At 42.3% G+C, this 21,330-nt stretch overlaps 1 protein-coding gene across 2 annotated transcripts; it reads left to right on the forward strand.

The window, feature by feature from the left end:
- Nucleotides 1-3,371: 3,371 nt before the first annotated feature.
- Nucleotides 3,372-21,080, forward strand: PRPF18 (pre-mRNA processing factor 18). 2 transcript variants are annotated; one of them, XM_076355767.1, is made up of 11 exons: nucleotides 3,372-3,471; nucleotides 4,691-4,768; nucleotides 4,894-4,920; nucleotides 7,704-7,808; nucleotides 9,504-9,617; nucleotides 11,357-11,503; nucleotides 13,248-13,316; nucleotides 14,415-14,555; nucleotides 15,051-15,122; nucleotides 17,573-17,728; nucleotides 20,113-21,080. In XM_076355767.1, the coding sequence occupies exons 1-11, from the start codon at nucleotides 3,406-3,408 to the stop codon at nucleotides 20,191-20,193; spliced, it is 1,056 nt and encodes a 351-aa protein (XP_076211882.1). In that variant the 5' UTR covers nucleotides 3,372-3,405; the 3' UTR covers nucleotides 20,194-21,080. The 2 variants fall into 2 exon arrangements, with proteins under 2 accessions (XP_076211882.1, XP_076211973.1); XM_076355858.1 differs by lacking the exon at nucleotides 4,894-4,920.
- Nucleotides 21,081-21,330: the final 250 nt, after the last annotated feature.

Here is a 21,330-nt window from a genome sequence, read left to right on the forward strand (position 1 = left end):
ACATTTATTAATCACATGGGAGACAGAAATACGCAGCCATCGTGGTACCAAACCAGCAGTATTGCCCTGAAAAGCAAAACAGGAGCAGTAGAAAACAAATAGTCAAGCTAAGGATTTATAGCAGTGGTCTAATTGACTCTAATGAGTAAAGTAATGCCGTATATAATAAATTGATAGTTTGAAATACAGCTTGGAAAAGCACCCATGTCACATGTTAAAAATATCTCGTGCACTGATGTCATCAAAAGGATCATTGCATGGTTGAGGGACCGGCACAGGGAAGGAATTGTCTGCTTTCCTAACACACTGCTAAGCAGTTTCCGCAGTCTAAGGGCTCCTCAGAGCAAGGGTGACTCAGAGAAACCCTCCTGCAGTGCGGACGATCAGCTTCCATTGCGTGGTCCAAGGAGCAGAGCTCACAGTGTGAGCTTTCATGTGCGCCATGAGTTTGTCCAGCAAGGGGTGCTCCAGATATCCACCCTACAACCAAGTAGCGCCTGTGAATGGAGACAGTCAAAGGACCAGAGATCCATAACGAAGCAGGCAGAGACCATAACGAATTGCCAGCATAGATATACCCTTGGGAATATGTTCTGAAGAATGGAGGAGCTTTGAACAGAGTCCAGCCGAGACCTGACCCAACCATCTCAACAATTCATGCCCCTCAGAAAATGTTGCCCTGAGCCCAAGGCAAAGAGGAGTCAAACAGATTTGCCATCCTGGAAATCGGAGAGCAAGCCGGAGTGGATGTCCTCATGAGTTGTCAGTGAAAGAAAAAGACGGTACCACAACTTCTTATACATCAGAAGATTTTCCAATCTCTTCAAAAAGAGAAATCTCAAGGAGATGTATGACACCAAGTATTATTTTCCCCCTTTGCTTCTTCAGGGAGATATTAGTGAATGCCCTCAGAAAAACACAGCCAACATATATACATATTTGCATACATACAGCAACTCTTTTGGGAGATGTTGTACTTTGTAGATTGCAACTTCTCTTCCACAGGACAAGACAACTGTCTTGATCACAGAGGGGATTTACAGTAAAGGATGCTTTGATTTGGAGGCAAGAGAAGCACAGAACCAGGAGTACTGGAAGCAGAGCACCAAATCAATCGTGGAAGGTTGTGTCATCGTTAGTGAACTTTTAGACACCTTTTAGAGGTACAGCATTAATTTCAAACCTAGCCAAAGCTGTTTTACCAAGGTAAAGTCTTCAGCTGCTTTCCTTGCCCATTATACCCCTCCCTGCCACCTCGCTGGTTTGTTTTGATTTTTATAAACCAGGAGATCTTTGGTCTAGGTGTCACCTCACAGTAACTGCATCATTCTTGTCAATACTGTGTGTGAGTTGGCTTTCCTCCTTCATTTTGTACTGTCTCTAATTGAGATATAACGTCAAACTGGAGCAGGAAATGAAGCAAGGTCTAAGGTTATGTCTATACTACAGTTAACCGAGGGGGGCAGCTGGCACTCAGACAAGAGCATCCAGATTTGTTTGCCATAAAGTCCACTACAGAGTATTCCTACAGCCTCCCGACTTATGCCCTTACCCAAGTGTGGGCACATCCCCCCAGGCCTCTCTACTGAGACCTTCTTGGATCCTTTCACCGTCAGATATGAAATAATTTCCTTTTAGACGAACTATGAAAAAGCGTAGGAGGACTGTTCCTGCTTCCTCATTGCAAAGCGATTGCATTCAAGCCTGAGGTAAAGCAGGGCATGATTTCTAAATCCATATCCCTCTGGCCTAGGTTTAAACAACACCCTTAAACTGATGGGCTATTTTCTGCAAGAAAGAGCCATGGCACACGGCTCAGATTATCTAACCTAGGTGAAAAGCCAGTTGCAGTTACAGCCCTCCAAAATAGCTACCGGAGCAATGGAGCGTACAACAAGGAAAGGCAAAGAAAAAATCTGGGAGGACCTAAAGATGAAAAAAGCCTGGCAGAGCTAGGGAGGCAGAAACTGCCATGTGCCGTAGCATGAGGCTGGAGGAGACAGAGGTGCTGCCACCAGCCATGCTGCTTCTAAGCAAAACAGAGGAGCTAAAGTTACAGGGACTTCCACCCTTCACTGTTCGGTGGCCTTCGTTTCCAGCACAGGTGTAGCCCTGATAAATTTAAGCATAGTGAGAATTGGCTGTTCTTACCCACTCTTCAAAGCTTTTTCTGGACCTCTTGGACTGTACAAGCCACAGGATAGAAATTGGTGGACAAAAGCAGGTAAATAAACAAAACAAGAGATGAAATTCAGAGTTAACTCTCTTCCTGTTAATCTGTGTCACAAATGCTGCGTGCCTGGTGACATGAAGCTAACGAAGGCAGTAATTTTAACTTCCAGGATATACACATAAGCCCACACTTTGGAGCTCAGTCCCTACCAGCTACCTCAGCCGTCGGTCTGAAGGAAGCAGAAACCAGGCATCACACTTAAATCCCAACGCACCGTCTCAGGTGCACAGACAGCACAGGGGACAGGGAGTGCAAACCTTTCCCATCTCTTGGGTGATTTTTAATACCAGCACCTGGGGAAGGAGCGGGGTACTTGCGAGCACCCTGCAATTAAAGCCTACACTGTTTGCTGGTGTAGTTTCACCTGAGGGCATCCTGGAGTCGGTGAAACAGTTCTGATTTCCCTTGGGGTGTTGTTAAGCCTCCCGGAGTGAACCGGCCGGTGGCAGGGGCACACCGGTGCCGGGAGCAGCCAAGGAGGCACCCTGCCCTCCTGTGCGGCAGCCGCGGCCTTGTACGGCCGGGCCCACGTGCTCCTGGGGGCCAGTGACCAGCCTCACAGAATCATCGAGTCGTTTAGGTTGGAAAACACCTTCAAGATCATCGAGTCCAACCGTTAACCCAGCACTGCCAAGTCCACCACTAAACCCTGTCCCTAAGCGCCATGTCTGCACGTCTTTTCAATACCTCCAGGGATGGTGACTCCACCACTTCCCTGGGCAGCCCGTTCCAGTGCTTGACCACCCTTTCGGTGAAGAAATTTTTCCTGACGTCCAATCTAAACCTCCCCTGGCACAACTTGAGGCCGTTTCCTCTCGTCCACGCTTGTTACGTGGGAGAAGAGACCGACACCCACCACGCCATCCCTGCGGCCAGCGAGCGGCCCCTCGTGCTCCCCGGGCCCAGCCACCAGCCCCACGCCCTCCCCGCGGCAGCCGAGCCGGCACAGCTCCCCCTGTGCGCGGCCACACTGTCGCACTGTCGTGCCCTGTCGCACGCGATCACCGCCCCCCCCCCCCCCCCCCCCGGCGCTCTTCCCAGCCCCCAGGGGGCGCTGTGCGCGTGCGTGGCCTTGCGGCCCGGCTCGCGGCGCGGCCGTTCGGAAGTGACGCCGTTGTTTTGCTCCGCCACTTCCGGCGGCGGCGGCGGCGGCGGCGGCGGCTGGGGTCGCCATGGACATCCTGAAGCGGGAGATCAGCCGGAAGCGGCAGCAGCTGGAGGAGACGGAGCTCGTGGGGGTGAGGGCGGTCGGGACAGGACCGGGAGCCGTCCGGGGTGGGGGACCGGGGGAGGGCGGCGGGAACGGCCTAAGGTGGAGGCTTGGGGCGGGGGGTGAGGCGGGAGCGGCCCGGGATGGGGCCGGGGAAGGGGAGAGGAAGCGGCCTGGGACAGGGGCCGGGGTAGGGGGATTGGCCGGAGCTGGGCGGGGTGGGGTTTGGGAGTGTCAGGGGCGGCCCAGGATGAGGTTTGGGAGGGTGAGGAGCGGCCCGGGAGGGGGTTCGGGGCTTGGGGAAGAGGAGCAGGAGTGGCCCAGGGTGGGATCGGGGAAGGAGTCAGGAGGCGTTTAGGGTTGGGGGCACCAGAGAATTGGGGGCGCCGAAGCAGCCTGGCTTCAGGGCCTCGCTGTGTGCCTCTGCCTTTTGGAGCTGGTTTAGTTATTTATTTCAGGCACTGAGAGATGAGAAAAATCTGTGCCACCGTCGGTGAACGATGTGTGGATCCCTTTCCTCACCACTGCTGCGGAACGTTCATAGCAATAGTAGGGTCGCAGAGGGGTGTGTGTGCGCCGAGTGTGTTAGCTTAACAGCGCCCACAGTAAAGTAGAGCGCTTTTGTGGATGTCTGTGTTTAGGTTTTGGCATTAGTGGTTGACGTAGTGAGCGGTGATCGGAGGCTGTTGTAGATCAGGCAAGCAAAGTATGAAGAAAGAAGCAATATTTCATGTTAATCGAGGGAAATGCTTCAGGGTGACCACAGTTGCTAGCTGTTGTGTGCTTGGAAGGTCTTATCAAACACATTTCCACATAGGTGCCCCAAAGAAGCTTACAAAATACTCTGTACGAAGGTGATTTCTCCCATCTCCTTCATTTAGTGTAAAATGACACGTTTTGTACGGTTTGTTTAAACAACTTTCCAGTGTTCCAACCTGGGCCTTGTGCACTTCTGAAGCGAAGCTTTACGCTAGCGAGTACCGTGGCCTTACATGATGAAGAATGTGGGTTTTTTTAAGGCGCTGGTGAACACATTGTACTTTCAAGCCTGCTTATACTTATGTGCTGTGAAGTCACTCTATATTGCTGATTTTCAGAGGTGCTTCCAACTTGTCCCCTTTGCATGGCAATGTAGCCATCTCTCTGAAAGGATGTAGCTGAATTCACCAACTCAAGTAAGGAAGTTTGAGCCATTTTTGCCCAAGTATGCAAAACTGTAAACTGTTAACAGTTTTCCTCTCTTTTAGGGAAATAAGAAATATTTCAAACGCAGTGAGCTAGCTAAAAAAGAAGAGGAGGCCTACTTTCAGAGATGTGGCTACAAGGTATGGTAGTTGTTCTTCCAGGAATTTGTATGTTTACTTTGAAGTCTACACTTTATTATCAACAGTATAAATGTTGTTAATGATAATTGTTGTTCTTTGTTCAATCTGTTAATGTTATACATTAGCCTGTAAATGAGAAGCCACCTGGAGAGGTATGAGTTTCCAAAACCATTTTCAATGCAGGAAAAGACATGCATGATATACAGCTACTTAAGTTTGTGTTATGGTTTGGCTTTTGTTTATTTTATTTATTTTTTGTGTGGAAAGCATGAAGTGGCTTGGGATCAAAGCTTGTCTTCCTTTCTTTTTAAATTGTGCTGTTAGGCATGAACACTGGATCTGATATAGCCACCTTCCCCCCCCCCGCATTGGAAAAAAATGGATACGTTTGGATAATTTTATCCATTCAGATAATTTTCACGGTCTTGTCAAAATGTCCAAAAGAAATCAGTATAGCGTGGGCGCATATTAAAAAGATCTGCCAACTTTCATACTGTATTTATTTGTACTTGGGTTTTGGCCACCAACCATCCAGCATTGAAAGAGCGTGACAGCAGCATTTGTTTTCTTGCTGGCAAAATATTAGAAAACAATTGGTAACCTAGGGCGCATTTTGAAACAAATGAGTGATCTGGAAGGCTTTATCTGCCTTGTAATGGTGTCAGGGAGATAGTTTACTGAAATGGAAAGAATGTTGTTTTCTTTTACAAGTGTGTGCGTCTGCCTGCCTGCCTGATTATACGTGTATGGGAGGGGGTATGCATTCCCTTGTGGAAGACAGGGGCTCGTAATCTTGTTTGCTGTTACTGGGCACAAATAGGAGCTTTGTTTTCAGTTGAACTTTACCCGGTTAGTGACTTATTCTGAAACCTTGATCTGTTTGTAGAATATTTGAACATCAGTGCCAAAATGGGTCTTGGAACGTGCAGCATATAGTCATGAGAAAGTATTCTGTGAATCCAGTTGCTCTTCCGAGTGGAAATGACTACGTGATGCTTTTTGAGCATTAGCTTGAGTTCTTCAGAACCTTACATGGCGGTTAAAATGCCGTTGTCTGTGCTGCTGCAGCACCAGTTTTGGTTTGAAATGTAACCCTGAAAATGGTTTTAAAATAAGTTGCTTCTTTAAATTTAGTACCTTTTTAGAGCCTCCCAGATTTCTGCATTTGATCTTTACTACATTAATAAGATGTAGAATATAGACTGATTTCTTTTTAAATTCAGGTGTTTTTCCTTTGCTTAGACTTAATAAGTTGTAATAATTTGACTTGCTTGAAAAAGAAAGCACCGAAACCAAAATAACTGTGGTAAAGATATTGCTTGTAACTTGAAGTCCAGCTGACAGAATGGATCAAATCTTTTCCCCCAATGCTGCTGTCTCTTTATGATTTCCAGAATGTTTGTAAGTTAAAACTTGTACGTATCCTTCTGCCATGGGAGTGTATTTCTTATATATATACATTTTTACACAGTTCTTCCATCTTTTCTGTCCCCTGTCAATTCCCCCTTTCCTGCATTGATGGAAGTTTTATTTTTCCCCTCCCTTTATGTGTTAAGCATTGATTTGATTGTCCTTCCCTTGCTTGTTCCAAGCACCTGTGGTTATAGGATTGATTTCTGTGTTTGCTAGTATAGCATTGAATATAGATTTGTGGATGAATCCTGTAGCTGGAGCCACAGGGGTGGATCCTTACATCCACATGGAGTCAGACTGACACCAGAGTGCAAGACTGGCACATTGGCCTGAAAGAATAGAAAAGCTTCTTTAAAAAAAATCCGTCTAGTACATTCATCAAACTGATCAACCCAAATACAGACTGGAAATGACAGTGTACTGCCCATGCATGGAGAATGCTACAGGGTGCTGTAGGATTAAGTGGAGCATTTCCCTTTTAGCAAGAATGGAAAGGAAATAAATTCTAATAAGGAATCTAGGAAAAAACAAGATGTGAGTAAATACTGGAAATGTTTCCTTATTATAGGAATATTACCAACAGCAATCTGCTTATGCTGCCAGAAATGTCGAATTTGAGCTTATAAAGGGAACCGTAGTTACATGACTGCTGTCTCAAAGTTACTTTGATCAAGAGTTGTTTTGCATTATTTAAAATACTGAGTAATGAAGAAAGCAAGCTCTGATTCAGGGAGCTTCTTTTAGATTAAGAGGAGTTGTTAATGAGATCCTATCCCTGTGAGGAGTTGTGGGTGCCGCCTTTTGTTTTTTTTAACCCGCAAGAAACTATGGCAAGCTTGTGAGAAAAATGCGTTACCTTAAACGAGCACCTCTCAAAACCCAATAGAAACCATGGATCGCTACTAATTGTACTCAGCTCACTGAAGCTGTAGGTAGTAAACATTTTAAACTGACACTGCCACCGAAAGAAGCAGCCCCACTCTCTCCCTGTCCTTGGGTTTTCATTTCTGCCCTTGTGTCCACGCGTGTGCCGCTGCCTGGTGAGCTGGATGAGGAGGTTAGGTTAAGTGGGCTGGGAAGAGTACCTTTCTTTTTGTTTGCCAGATTATTTTCTGTTTGAATCATTTCCGCCGTCTGGTTCATCACATAGCGATGCCAATGCTTTTGCATGGGTAGGGAGGACAGAGCAGGGGCAGGTATCAACAGGCAGAGGGTGGATTTGCTATTTTTGGCACCAGTGCTGACATCTGCCTGCTAAAGGGATTGCCAAACTTCAGCAATTGTCCTTTCCATTTGCTATAGAGGCTGCTTCCTGCAACCTGCAGAAGTGTTAGTTAAATACTGATACTTTTAAAAGCTTTTGTTGTTCTGTGAATTCAATTATAGACAAGAAAAACTATGAAACTAAAGGTTTATATTGTCATATTAAAATCTGTGTTCCAGGGTTCTGTATCTTTGCATTGCTATCAATATATGGGCTTATTTCCATCAGCACATTAGTAACTATGTCCGTTGAATGTAGGTGCAGCAGCAAGAAGAGGAGGAGAAACCACTGACTTCATCAAATCCAGTGCTGGAACTTGAACTGGCAGAAGAAAAGTTACCAATGACCCTTTCCAGACAGGAGGTAAAATCAGTCATCAGAAACAGACTGCCTGAGTTTACAGCAAATGCATCTGAAATTTCTTGTTAGGGCTGTTTTTTCTAGTGAACTGTACTTTTTATGGCAGTTTGTATTAAATAATAAGCCTCAATTTTTACAGTCAACAATTAATGATCATCTTCGCTCATCAAGGATCTGGTGTCCAACTGAATGCATAGGGAGGTACAGATGGGTAAAGCCTCTGTCATATGGATTTGCACAGATGCGCCATAACATTTTACAGCTCTTTCAGATGAATTCTAGAATAGTACCCTGAATATCAGTATTATCCTTGGATAATACTGAAGATGGCATGCTGACTTTTTCCAAGACTTTTTTCACCAAGCTGCTTTTCTTTGTAGCTCTGAACCCAAATTTAGAAACTAAGGTTTGGAAGTTCACCTTCATTTCTAGAAGAAAAGGTCCTGAAGCCAGAGCAGCTGGTGTGATCTTTGTCCTTTCTAAAAATAAAAATACCTATGTGAATGTGAGGTCACAAACAGATCTATACCCCAAAGCAGAAGAGAAGCAGGAAGTTCAGAAGTACAGAATAAATTCTAATCTTGGAAATATTGAAATTCACAGCTGAGATCATCCAAGGATGTCACATGTCCCCTTAATTTTGCAAGATACTTACTATTTGTAACAGGAGTATGTCACAGGGCTTGTAATGCGGGCTGTTGGTTTCATGCTTGGTTTGAGGTTTGGTCTGTACGTCCTGTGTAATGCTCAGTGTCTCACTGCTGTTGATCTACTTGGGTGCATGTTTTGGTCGAGGTTTAGGTGTTGCTGTGCCAGCGCTCTGTCCACCCCTGGTTTTGTGATACGTTTGCAAGTCAAATGCTTGCCAACATACAGCAAGACACTTGAACTGAATAAACGAATTAATGGCTGAATTCATTTAGTTTCTTGTTGTCCAACCAGTCTATTGGTATAACAAAGTGGTGGCATGAAATGAAGTGTAAGCCCTTCTCTTGATCACCAAAGTATTGCATGGTGATTGATATATCAATATGAATTGATACGCTAAATGAGTAATGGTAAGTATAAAGAGATTTAGAAGCAATGCATGAGAGAAGGAATCGGGAGAAAAAAGTTCGGGTTTTGGCTCTGCCCATGACTTTGCAAATCAGCCGAGGGAGGATGTTGGACCTCTTATATCTAGTTTTAAAGTAACTATCACATTAGATTATGGGACTTAATATTTGCCAAATGCTTAAGGATGACAATTTTCAGCAAATCAATCTTGCAGATGTGCTGGGACAACCTGCAGCCTAGTTAGGGAGTGTTTTTATTGCCCTGGACAAGTAGGTGAGTGAGATTATCGTCAAGTTCCTTCGTGATTTTGAAAACAGTTTAAGTTCTGCCAGAGGGATAATTTTTGTGTATTTGTTTAAACAAGTCAGAGCAGGAAAAAGTTAGGCTATACCAAGTGGCTTGGGGTTTTATGCGATATTTAGATTGGTAATATTTGGAATGGCCTTTCACTGAAACACCGTGGGAGTTTTATATTTAGATTGTAAAGTGTCTGGAACATTTTTCTACTGCTTAAAATATTGCCATTTCCTCTCCAGTCCAGCTCAGCTTGTTATTCTAAGCAAAGTAAACAAATCCGTAGTTCTGGATTTTATTTTGCTTCCTTTACGAGTTTGCGTAATGGAATCCTTTGATTCTTTTCAGGTTATCAGGAGGTTACGAGAGAGAGGTGAGCCGATCAGACTGTTTGGAGAAACAGATTATGATGCATTTCAGCGTCTGAGGAAGATAGAAATTCTTGCACCTGAAGTGAACAAGGTAAGACTGGATAGTTACTAGTTACTTATTTGTAGCGGGATAACCAATGAGGAACCCTATACAAGTTACAGAAAATCAGTTTCAGTAACTGTTACTTTTTAGGAGGGAGGGGTAGTACCGAGCAAAGAGGAAGATCTGCTCTGTCTCATTTACTGCCTGAGAAAGTATGTTAAATGTCATAGTTTTGTGCACAATTACAATTCCTTGTGTTAGACAGTTAAACCCTAGAAACCTTCTAGGCCTTTTCAGTTGAAAAAGGGGCCTCCTGGTGGCAGTAATACCCCAGCCTGTGCTGTTACCTGCTTTTTAACCAGCAGAAAAGACAGTCATTTACTGTTAAAACTGTCCTGTGTTTGTGATTATATGCGTCTCTGGGAAGGTACGGGTAAGAGAGAGGAGGATTGCATCCTATCTTTCTGGTATGTAAATGATTTTTCAAATCATTTGATTCCAGAGCTATAACTTGTTAGGGAAACTTGATTTTCCCCCCTTGCCTTTAAAGTAGCCATTGATTCAAAAAATGCTAAAAGATATATCACAGTTTGCCAATTTATTCCTTTTGTCTTAAGAATTGATCAGTTAAGTGAGGAGATGCAATTCAGCTTTGGATTGTCTTCCCTAATTTGTGGCAAACTGAATTGTTTGAAATGTCTTTGCTGGGACTGCCCAGAAAAGGAAAACCTTTTCCTGTTCAAGTCTTTTAAAAAAGGATAAACAGATCTAAACATTTAAAAAAAAATAATTCTGCTAATGAAAGCTTCCCCTCCAGTGACATCAACGACAGTAGTAGGAGTATTAGGAAATAGTGAGCTCATAAATAGGATTGTGTTGGATTTTTGTGTTATATGTTTCAGTCACTCCTGTTGCTATGTGTTGCTTAAAATGTAGATAGCTGCTATAACCAGTTTGTGGTTCAGACGTTTTTAGACTACTGAATGATTAATAGAAATGCTCTAGACAGTCAAGTATGATGATGGAAGAGGGGAAATAACTGTGCATATCTATTCGCATGGAGTGGCTGAATTTATCTTAGGGTAAGAAATGTCATACTCCTTTATAGAGCTTTATATTTTATGTCTCAAGGTAAGAATGCAAGTCCTCTAACTGTGACTAAGCTGAGTTTCTTGTTCTATTTAAAAGCAGCTCTTAACTTTATATATATGGTTTCAAACTGATTCTAATTTTTTTTTTAATCACCTATTCTAGAGTAGGGGATTTTAAACACCTAATCTATATAAAACATTCTGCTATGTTTAAATCATTGGTAATAAAGGGAAACTACATAAATGTTTTATGTGATAGTACTGAAGGAGTGTTACTTACCTTATTTACAGCTTTTTTCAGGGCAGATGTGAAGACTTGTAGAGCTGATGATGGTTATGGTCTGTTTTCTGTTTGTTTTGGGGTGGGTCGGTGCATTGCTTGGAGAAAACATCTTGAAGAAAGTCCTAGAAGTTGATTCAGTCCTCTGTGCTTTTCTCACGAAAATATGGTAAAAAGCCTTTTTCACAGGTATGAACGTTGCAGAAGTTCATGCACCTGCTTTTTGTTAAGTGCTGAAGCAATCCAGAAACTGTTTTTTGAATTCAGTTTAAATTCAGACAACAAAGCTAAACCCTTACGCATGTTTTTACAGAATTTGGCTTTTCTTAAATGGAAGTTGGATGCTCATGGTGACAGTGCTGAACTGCTTTTACTTGGGTTTTTTTTGTAAATTAGTCATTTCTTATCTTTTCCAGGGCCTGAGAAATGACCTGAAGGCTGCTTTGGATAAGATTGACCAGCAGTATCTGAATGAAATTGTAGGCGGACAAGAAGCAGGAGACGATGACTCACAGAATGACTTGAAAGTCCATGAGGAGAATACCACTATTGAAGAACTGGAAGTATGTGATGGGTAGATTTTAATTAAGGGATTTTAGCTGTAGTGCATTGTTCTGAGAAAGCTTCAGGATTGTTTAGACAAAGTTTTGATCTTGTTTTCAACATCTAGCTTAGGCATTCTGAAGTATCCTTAAATATGCTCTGTTAGGAAATAGAGGTTTCTAAGCCTTGAGTTGCACCATAGGTGCCTGCAGTAGGCATGTGAAAACTCAAGTGGTCTTTGTTTATAACACCTCATCAAAAAGGGGGCGGGAGTTGCCTGCAAGGAAAGTGATACAGTTAGGATTCCTTCTGCAGGGGGTTTGGAAGTAGAGAATTTAATAAAAATGCATTACCTGGTCATAAATTCTAAAGCCTTTCCATTGAGTATTTGAGAGGGTAATAAGCTTAGTACTGATGAATTTTTCCCTATACAAGAAACATGGACTCTGAAAAATAGACACGCAGAAAGAATGTTTGATATAAAAAACCATCCAGGACAAAAGAAGCGGACATCAGAAGTAGGCAGATCACAGGAAATACAACAAGTGCAGAGACGATGTGTCGCAGAATCAGTGCAAATGGCTACTATGTTCTGAAAGAATACCATGGTATTTGTGTAAGCGAGCGGAGCATGAGTGCCATGAAACGCATTCAGCACCTGGTATTTTAGGGTAGTGTTTTGAAAAACACATTAACTTGAGCTGAAGACTTTTACCCTTAATCTTCAAAACTCTTTGCAGGAGTTAATCTTCATAACATCCTTCCAAAAGCGTGTTTAAGAAATAATCTGATTTATAACTGAAAGCTTAAACGAATACACATTATTATTAGGAGATAGTCTTTGGCTTTTTTGTTAGGGTACCAGGGGTTCTGGTTTAAAATAACTGGAGTACCAGAATGGATACCAGTTGTAATGGGGCTGCATTTTATCCATCTGTTAGTTCTCAAAATACCCCCTTTTTGGGGTAGTAGGGCAGGCTTGGTTTGAGCTATGAAAGTAATCATTTTCTGAAAAGTTTGAAAACAATGCAGTCTTAATTTTATGCTACTTCAACTGCATTCCCTTGAGCATAAAGGCTTACACTGAATTGGGTTCCAAATCTAGGAGATTTTTTAAATAAAACTCACTTTGGAAATGTGAGGACAATGGAAATAAATTATAAATCCAACTATATCTACTGGAAAATGTTTCTAAAAATTGCTAGTATTGCTAAAAATTGTTAGTATTAACAGTTTGAAGGTTTTGGCAGGAAGCTAGAGTATTGGAGCATACTGCTGGGGTTTTTTGGTTTGGTGTTTTTTTTTTTTTTTTTAGATGTGTTCCCTCAATTTCACAGTTGCAATTAAATGAAATGGTAAAAAGCCTCAGTACATCAGGGAATTGAAATAGATTAACAAAATAATTAGGTTAATTGACGGCTTTGGGGATCTTAAAAAAAAACACAGTGCACCCACAGTTCCCTTTAATACAGTGCTGTCAGACAGCTGCTGATTATGCCAATAATTTAGTAGTTAATGAATGAAAAATTACTGTTGCATTGACTTTTCAGAAATAATCATATTGGCTTTTTGACTTAAATGTTTTTAATAGATTAATGAATCTCAGTAGCATATATAGCTGTTTCATTCCGTTTCCTAACTAGTATTTTGGTTTACTGGTGGAGTTTATTACAGTTCACGATGCAGTGAATCATGCTCTGCTGTGGTGGTGGGGGCAAATTTCTAGACAACGTGGAAATAATTGCCTTTTTTCTCCTGTTCTAGGCTTTGGGAGAATCCTTAGGACGGGGTGATGATCACTATGATATGGACATCATAACGAAGTTCTTGAAGGTAACAAACTCTAATAGATTAATTATTCTGTAGTTGTGTCATTTTTTACTATGATGCAGATACATTTCGTGAATAGAAGGGACGGTTTCAGCTGCTTGGAGAGAAAAACTCACACATTATGCTTAAGATGTGGGGTTTTTTAAATGCTTGGCACTCCACAGCCTTGGTTAGTCACAATAGTGACTTCTGGTAGACTTGGGAAAGGGCTGTTGGGAGAGCAGTGTTCTTCAAAATCTGGTCCTGCTTTTCCAGACAAAATAAATATGGTTTTGATTTCCGTATGATAATCAAGGCAGTTGTATGTAGTTGCTTCTATGTACTACTACGGCATTAAAAACTTCCGAGGAGTCCCTGCCTCCCTTCCCCAGGAACAGTACAAGCTGAAATGAAATATCACCTGGTACTGTTATGTGAAAGAAGAGAATTTTAAAGGAAGTCCACTGGCTTTGCTAAGGAAACAGGTTCAAGTGGATAGCAGAAAATTGTTTCCTTGTTTCCTGGCAAGAAGCCTGTATTGCCTCTAATTTGAGTCAGCTGGTCCCTCTGTAACTGTTGTGATGATCAGAAGTCACAGCAAGAGTGGAAGCTTTTATTTGTGTATATAAGATACATTGGCATTTTAATATAGTTTGGGCTGGGCAGTCAGACAAAGAAAGCTCAGGAATTGTTTTCCAGGCAGAGAGAAGGTACGTTTGACATGTTTGCCTTCTGGCATGTTGAGTTTTCACTGTGATCTTCACCATTCCTTAGGCTCCTTTGCAAAAATTGCTCTGAAACATCAGTGTTTTCTACTTAGATTTCTGCTCTTTTTATGTACCCCTCCTCCCTCCCAGCACTGATACCTACACTTGTTTCCTTCGGGTTTTTTTGTATGTGCCTTTTTTTACATGCTCTACCCTCACCCACATGTTTTTATGATAGGAGGGTTGTTCCTATCCCTCCTTGCCTATCCTTCTGAACGAGGCTTCTTGCCTTTTTAATTCAGATTTCTCTGAAAAACTCATTTTGCCATGGTGGCTTGAACCACTGTTCCCATCTTTTTTGCCGAGGAAGTCACTAGATGGCACTATAACATAAATTTGCTTGTTCCTCATACAGTTTCTTCTTGGAGTTTGGGCTAAGGAGCTGAATGCCAGAGAAGACTACGTGAAACGGGGCGTACAGGGGAAGCTGAACAGTGCCACTCAAAAGCAGACAGAATCGTACCTGAGGCCACTCTTCAGAAAACTTCGGAAAAGGGTGAATCACTTTTAAATGTCACTACCCTGTAAGACTTACTTTAACTTCTGCTTTCAAAGTACCCAGTGGTTAGTGCCCTTTCCTGAGGTAATGTTATCTTCACTGAAGAAGAGAGAAGTGAGTTGGTCAGGGTTTCTGTGTCTAGAGCCCATGACTCTCAGTTCTGACCTTTTAATCTTGATCAGTGAATTCTTCTGCCTACCCACTGCTTTTCCAGGTGTTGCTTTATGTATCACCTGTTCATAGGGTTGCAAATGTGATAGAGAGTTGGGATTTTATTTTGCACTTTGCCACAAGCTGCTAGGTGTAACCACTTAACCTCTCTTGCTTCAGATCCTTCATCTAAATAACAAATATGTTTTCCTTTGTTAAAGTCCTCAAGCTAGAGTAGGTGCTAAACTTTGTATAAATGCTGAGTAGGATGATTTTCCTGAGCTGCTATTCTGAAGTAAAGATGTCTTTTTTTTTTTTTTTCCCCTTCTGCTTCTCCTATAGACACTTCCTGCAGACATCAAAGAATCAATAACAGATATTATTAAATTCATGTTGCAAAGAGAATATGTGAAGGTAGGTTTGTGTGCACTCTTCCGGCATGTTTGGGCTGTCTGGTTCTAATAGATTGAGTTTATTACTTCAACATTTCCCATTTTTTTTGCATTTTGAAGATACATAGCTGGCAATACACACAACATATATTCAAACAAAATGAAAAATGGCTATTAAAGGTTGGGCTCCAGGTAATGTTTGATCCACAGCCTGTCAGAAGATCTTTTGAGGCTGGTGAAACTGCAGAGCTTTGTAAGCACAAATAGAATTTTTCTCAGAGATGGTTATATTAAGTTGCAGAGGAAACCTGTATGGGAAACCTGATATTGTAAGGTTAAATGGAGGTATTGAATTAATAGTAATAGGGTGTTGATTAATTAATTAGGAATTAATAGAGGTGAACTGAGTTATTGAATGTGAGACACTGTCCCTTTCTTTGGCTATGCTCACATTAGCTGGCCTGGCAAGGTTGAGGTAAGTTAATGAAAAGTTTTTTTGGACAAAGTATGCTTACTGGAGGAGGCTGGAGGAGGCAGAAGTACTTTGGCACACAAGATCAAAGGCAGTGTTAGGTTTTGTTTGTAGCTGCCTTCAGAAGTGGAACTCAAATATCGATAGCATTTGCTTAAGCAGCTTGTGTATGCAGAGGAAATTGAGCCATGTTTTGCCTTTAAATTTCTAGTATTTCTTATTATTCTTCTGAGGACTTGGGATAATTTGTCAAGTAAGCAAGCAAACCTGCTTTTGTTACTGAAAAAACTTTAGATGGCCTAAGGCCAGTTTAATCCAAATCATTTGAAAGTAGAACTGAAAGTGTGGGATGTATGATGGTGGGGTTTTGTTTTGGAGCATTTTTTTTTCTTTTGGTTGTCATCATTATGTTGAAATTCCCTTCCCAGTGCCTTCTCAAACAAAGTAGTGAGTGTGTGGTAATGTGGTCTATCTTGTGGGTTAATCTGCTGTGCCTCTCTCCTGGAGGTGCTTGCTTTATGTAAACTTCACAGACTGATTTTGGAGGAGTTGAGTACAGATTTGGAAGTTTTGGGTTTGTTTTTTTTTTAATTAGGCTAATGAGCCTTGTGCTTTTGAAGATACTCATATCCTTTTCCATTTTGCTTCCTAAGAGACTTGTCTCTCTTTGCCTGCTGTTGTCTTCCGTGTTTTTTTGCTTTGTGCAGCCTAGTGAATACCGTCAGCCACAAATTCTTACTGTTTGTTAGATGAAATGCTCGAAAGATTTAAATTTTGAAATCAACATGTGATGGTAGGCAAATGCCAGAATGAAAGTTGTCCGCTCAACCTTAATTAACCCTGTTGTGACAATCCCGGAAGGGTCTTTAGTTGCATGTTCACATACTAGGTTTCATCAGAAAACCGTATTTAAGTCAGTAAGTAGGTATTTGACAAAGACTGTTCAGATCCTGCCTCATGTAGGTGCAGGCAAAGTCAGGTCCCTTCTTCAGGTTTACTCTCAGCTCTCTCTGCAACGCCCTGCCTTGTTCATTATTCACCTCCCGGTTTGCTCCCTGCCAAATGGGAAGAAACTGTACCCACTGGTCATGATGGCTACTTCTTGTTGATTAGTCTCTAAATGGGAGGTGATAAATGAACTCTTTATCAGCGAGTCTTGTGGCTGCTCACTAACAGTGGAGGAATGTCCTGCTCCAAGTCCTTCTTGAAGCTGTGTTTCTGTGACTGCATATATGTGTCTGTCCCCCTCACTTCCCGGTTCTCAGTTGTCATCGTTTTTTTAAGCTCTGTACTTCTCTTCCTTTCTCCGTGTCTTTCTGTTCATTTTCCCTTCAAGTTTTATTGCTGTTCTTCTCCGGGGATGTTGTCTGCTACAGCTTTATGTTAAGAAGCGGGATCTGCTATCTTGATTAGGAAATTTCAGGTTCTTTTGCTGCTGCTGCTGCTGCTCTGTTCATAAACATTGTTACAAATGTGCTTATTTAACCCAGTTTTGTAGAGAGCTGATTCTCAGCCTCACTGGAAGCTAGGTCCTCTCCCTGAGAGATGTCAGGTGTCAGGCCCCAGTGCCCTCCTGTGTACCGGGTGACCTCAGTTCTGCACACACGACGTGGGCCTGCAGTGGGTTGCGCTTACAGCCAAGCTCCCTGGTCTAGTCGGCAACCGAAACGGCAAGGGTTGTAAAGGTGATTACAGCAGAAAAGCTTACGGGAACCTGAGAAGGCTGAGCTGAAAATAGTCCCAGTAAACTTTAGTTTTAACCAATATTAGACTGCCTTATCCAGTGCTTTCTTTCATCAGGTAAAGTCCATAGTCCTTGCTTCAGCATAAACATGAATCATGTTAGGAAGGTGTGTTGTAAAATTGGTTAGTATTGTGCAATGAAACCCGATGCAGAGAGACTGGAACATGTGATGGTGTTGTATCTGGCAATGCAAAGATGCTCTGCTTTCCGATGCCCTTTCTGTTCTGCTAAGTGTGCATGCACTGTATTCCTTCAGGCAAATGATGCTTATCTTCAGATGGCTATTGGAAATGCTCCCTGGCCTATTGGTGTCACTATGGTTGGCATCCACGCTCGAACAGGTCGTGAAAAGATTTTCTCCAAGCACGTAGCCCACGTTCTCAATGATGAAACTCAAAGGAAGTATATTCAGGTAACGTTAGCTTTGGAAATCCAACAGATTTGCTTTTGAAGTTAGGGGATCTTTGAGAGATACTGGTTTCATAGTTACAGGTGATGTGGTAAAAAGGTCCTAGAAATGGAGAGTTGCCTTAGCTTGGGTCAAGCATGACATCCGTTTAATAGGTAGCTCATCCTGGACCTGAAGGCTCTTCAGTGCTGGGCTAGGAACGGAGTCTAATGGATTTTTCTATGTCTTAACTATTGTGATCCTGTATGAACACCAAAGCGGTTGTGAAGACATGCTTTATTCTCCTGAGTTCCTTCACTGCTCAACTCATGGTTTTAACATCATGTGTGGAATTTAATACCGTGGAATACAGTCCTTCTGACTGTTTCTGCAACTAGATCAATGCATTCATTTTTCAAACATGTTTCTTCAACAGTGTGGGCTCAAAATTCCAGGTTCAGTTCCTCCTGTGCATATTCATACTCGTGTCATGAACTTCTGTTGTTTGTGGAATTAATAGCAGTGGTGTTTTTCTTCTCTGATGTTTCAGTGTAACGGGTGGATGGGTCTGAGGAAACAAGTATTCTCTCCTTGTATTGTTAAATGTATCTGCCTCTTGCCAGTTGCAGTTCCATTGAGATAAAGACCTTCTGGCTTAACTCTGAAGCCTCCAGAGCAGCATCGTGGAGCTCAGAGCTTCTGGCAGGATCTTGCTGCTGCGGCAGAAGGACTCCCGTTGCTTTTCAACTTCTGGAGCTGTCTGCAAGCGGATTGCTTGTAAAATGCAACTTCTCCTTCTACCTTGAGTTTCTTTGTATTGGGGCTACAAGTGTAACCTTTGGTTTCTCTTCAACTATAGTTTTTAATATCATAACCTGTGAAAATGTCATCATGAAGTCAGAGGAAGCTCCAGACACTTACAGAGCCAACAAATTAAATTTGACCACCTTTTGTAAGGTGAAAATTGGCACGTGGATTATGCATCTTCAGAGACAGGCTCCAGTTAGTGTAATACTTACGTGGAAGTATTTCAGGGATGAAATAGCTTATGTTAACCAAACAGTTTTGTTGTTAGTTTGTGTTAAAAAAGGAATTTGGACTCTGAAAGAAGTTTGTTGTGGGCCTCAGCATGGCCATAATGCTGCTTCTCCAACTTTGGTGTATAGTTGGCCATCTGTGTCCACTTGCCACTCTTGAGCAGAAAGATCTCTACCCTGTAGCGTTGCTTGAGCTCTCTTAGCGTGCCCTTTGGAAGATACAATGTATATGAATTCCTCAGTTTGTCCCTTACCTGCTTTTGGGGTTACATCTGTCAGTCAAGGAAATCTTCGTGTTCATCTTCCCACTGTGAATTTCATATCTGTGCTTCTGAATTACACAACTTACTGAAGCGCCAAGACAGAGTTGGCTTTAAACATTTTCTCCATGTTGGTTTTAAATACCAGGTCTTGTTTAGCTAGTCTGGTTCAAACTGGAGCATGGAATATTATCTGTGCTCCCAGCAGTTATATGAAGCTAACATGTTTCTGATTTACAACGAACCTGGGATCGTTACATCCCAAACAAGGAGTCATTGTGGTGCTAGGACATGTTTTCCAGACTTGTCTGCATTGGAAAGGCCAAAGCATCCTCTGTTGAATCATTTTTCCCTTTAGTGAGGAGCCATCTTCTATCGTTAGTATCTAATGACAGGCACATGGCTCGGCCATCTTGGGAGTACAGTGTCACTGCTAAATTACATTACTGCCGCAGCAGTTTTCCTTCTTCTTTGTTAGACTTTTATGTGTGACTTGAAAGAAAGTAATCACCGGGTTTCTGTCACGTTGTTTTTTGGCAATCGGTGCCTTGAAAGAACTGAAGAGAAAAGTCAACATTCTGCCTTTCTTCTTGATTACTTCTTCAGTTTGCCTCCACGGTGTAGGTCAGGTGTGGTGCCACAGTGGGGAGGAATGACACCTCTCCTCCAGAGAAACCGTTCGGTTCTTTTTGTAGCTGTGCAGCTTGTTTTGGTGTCAGAAATAGGTTTTTGCTCTACAGAACTACTTTTAATATTCAGGTTTTTTTAAATATCTTTTATTGTGATAGTATTGTTTTCTCCCTTGGTGGGGAGGAGGGATTAAAGCATTACTGTGATTCTTCACTATGAATCTGTCATGAGGGACTGAATCTGTAGTCTCTTCGGTTATGCCACAGACTCTCTCATATTGGAGATAACTTGGCACTTTGCAGGCAGAAAGGTTCATAAAACTTAAAAACTGGAAAAACAACCAAATAAAAAACAACAACCCCAAAATAGCAGCCATTTGTTTTGAATTCTTCTTGTTCAGCTTAAAAATACTGTAGACTGTTAAGTCGGTTTGACAGCTGCGGTTTTATTACAGAATTGTCCTTGTTTTGTTAATTCCTAGGGGCTGAAGAGGCTCATGACCATTTGCCAGAAGCACTTCCCAACAGACCCATCGAAATGTGTGGAGTACAATGCTTTATGAGGCTCTGCAGTGTCCAAGGCGTGACTCACATTTTCGTCTCCAAGACCCAGAGAGGATTGAAGAGACAGACTTTGTGCTTTAACACCAACAAGAACCTAGGGTGGGCTTTGCGAAAAAGCATAAAGCCGCGGATTTCTCTACAGCTTCCTTTTTACGAGCCCCATTTATTTAGATTTCTTTTTAAATCTATGCTTTACGCTGAACACATCCAATATACAGAAGGGGGGGGGTTGAAGGGGGTATGACCAGGACAATGACCAGGGGACAATGAACAAGACCCGTGCTTTTATTTCAATTTGTTATTCAGGGAACCATACAGACTGAACTGTTTCCCGTATCTTAGAGCTTTAGGTGAGACCCAGCCCTGCAAGGAGCGTACGTGGAGTTTTTTGGCTGCTTTCCCGTTGGAGACTGATGTGGGGAGATGATTTGAGTGAAGCAGTCAAATCTGAATCTTGGTTATTTCTGTAAATATGGAGACTTTTAATGGCTAATCTTTTATGTGGTATTTATCAGGAGGAAAAAAAAAAAAAGTTTATATATTTCTCAGCTGAAAAATACAGCCAGTCTTGGTGCAAAGAGTTTTTGATCTTGAATACATCTGATTTGGCTTTTTTTTTTTTTGTAATGACATTTTTAATATAAACCTTCTGGGCTTGGGGGAAGTAATCTTATGGCTCTTGAGGCTTTCAAATCCCATTTTTACACATCTGGAGAAAATTTCAGTGTGCTGGGCATTGCAGAGAAAATAATTAGGACCTCCCATGACCACGTACAGTATTTCTAGCAGCCACAAATCTTTACCATTGTGCATCTTGACTGGGAATGGCGAAGAAACTCACAGAAACGATGATGTCTAATTCTGCATAAACAGTGAAATACTGAAACTTTGTTAGTGGTGCTGGTTGAAAATCTTAGGCTGAAATCATGCGCTTTTTTGGTGACAAGAACAGCAGTACCTCTGCAGCAGTATTAACGTGTCCTTCTCTTAAGGAGGCCTTTCTAGGACCGACAGTGAAGCTCCAAACAAATCGTTGATCCCTGCAGTGGCTGCTAATAACTGACACTACCCACATTCAAGAGAAGCCCAACCTCACGTCTGTCTGGCCCCGCAGAGCCGGCACGGAGCCCACTCCT

Source organism: Aptenodytes patagonicus, chromosome 1, assembly GCF_965638725.1.
Source record: "Aptenodytes patagonicus chromosome 1, bAptPat1.pri.cur, whole genome shotgun sequence".
Lineage (NCBI taxonomy): Eukaryota > Metazoa > Chordata > Aves > Sphenisciformes > Spheniscidae > Aptenodytes > Aptenodytes patagonicus.

Coding starts and splice junctions, on each gene's coding strand:
- PRPF18 (XM_076355767.1), top strand. CDS start 3,406: ATGGACATCCTGAAGCGGGAGATCAGCCGGAAGCGGCAGCAGCTGGAG. Junction 4,769..4,893: donor TTCAGAGATGTGGCTACAAG/GTATGGTAGTTG, acceptor GTTATACATTAG/CCTGTAAATGAGAAGCCACC. Junction 11,504..13,247: donor CCACTATTGAAGAACTGGAA/GTATGTGATGGG, acceptor CTCCTGTTCTAG/GCTTTGGGAGAATCCTTAGG.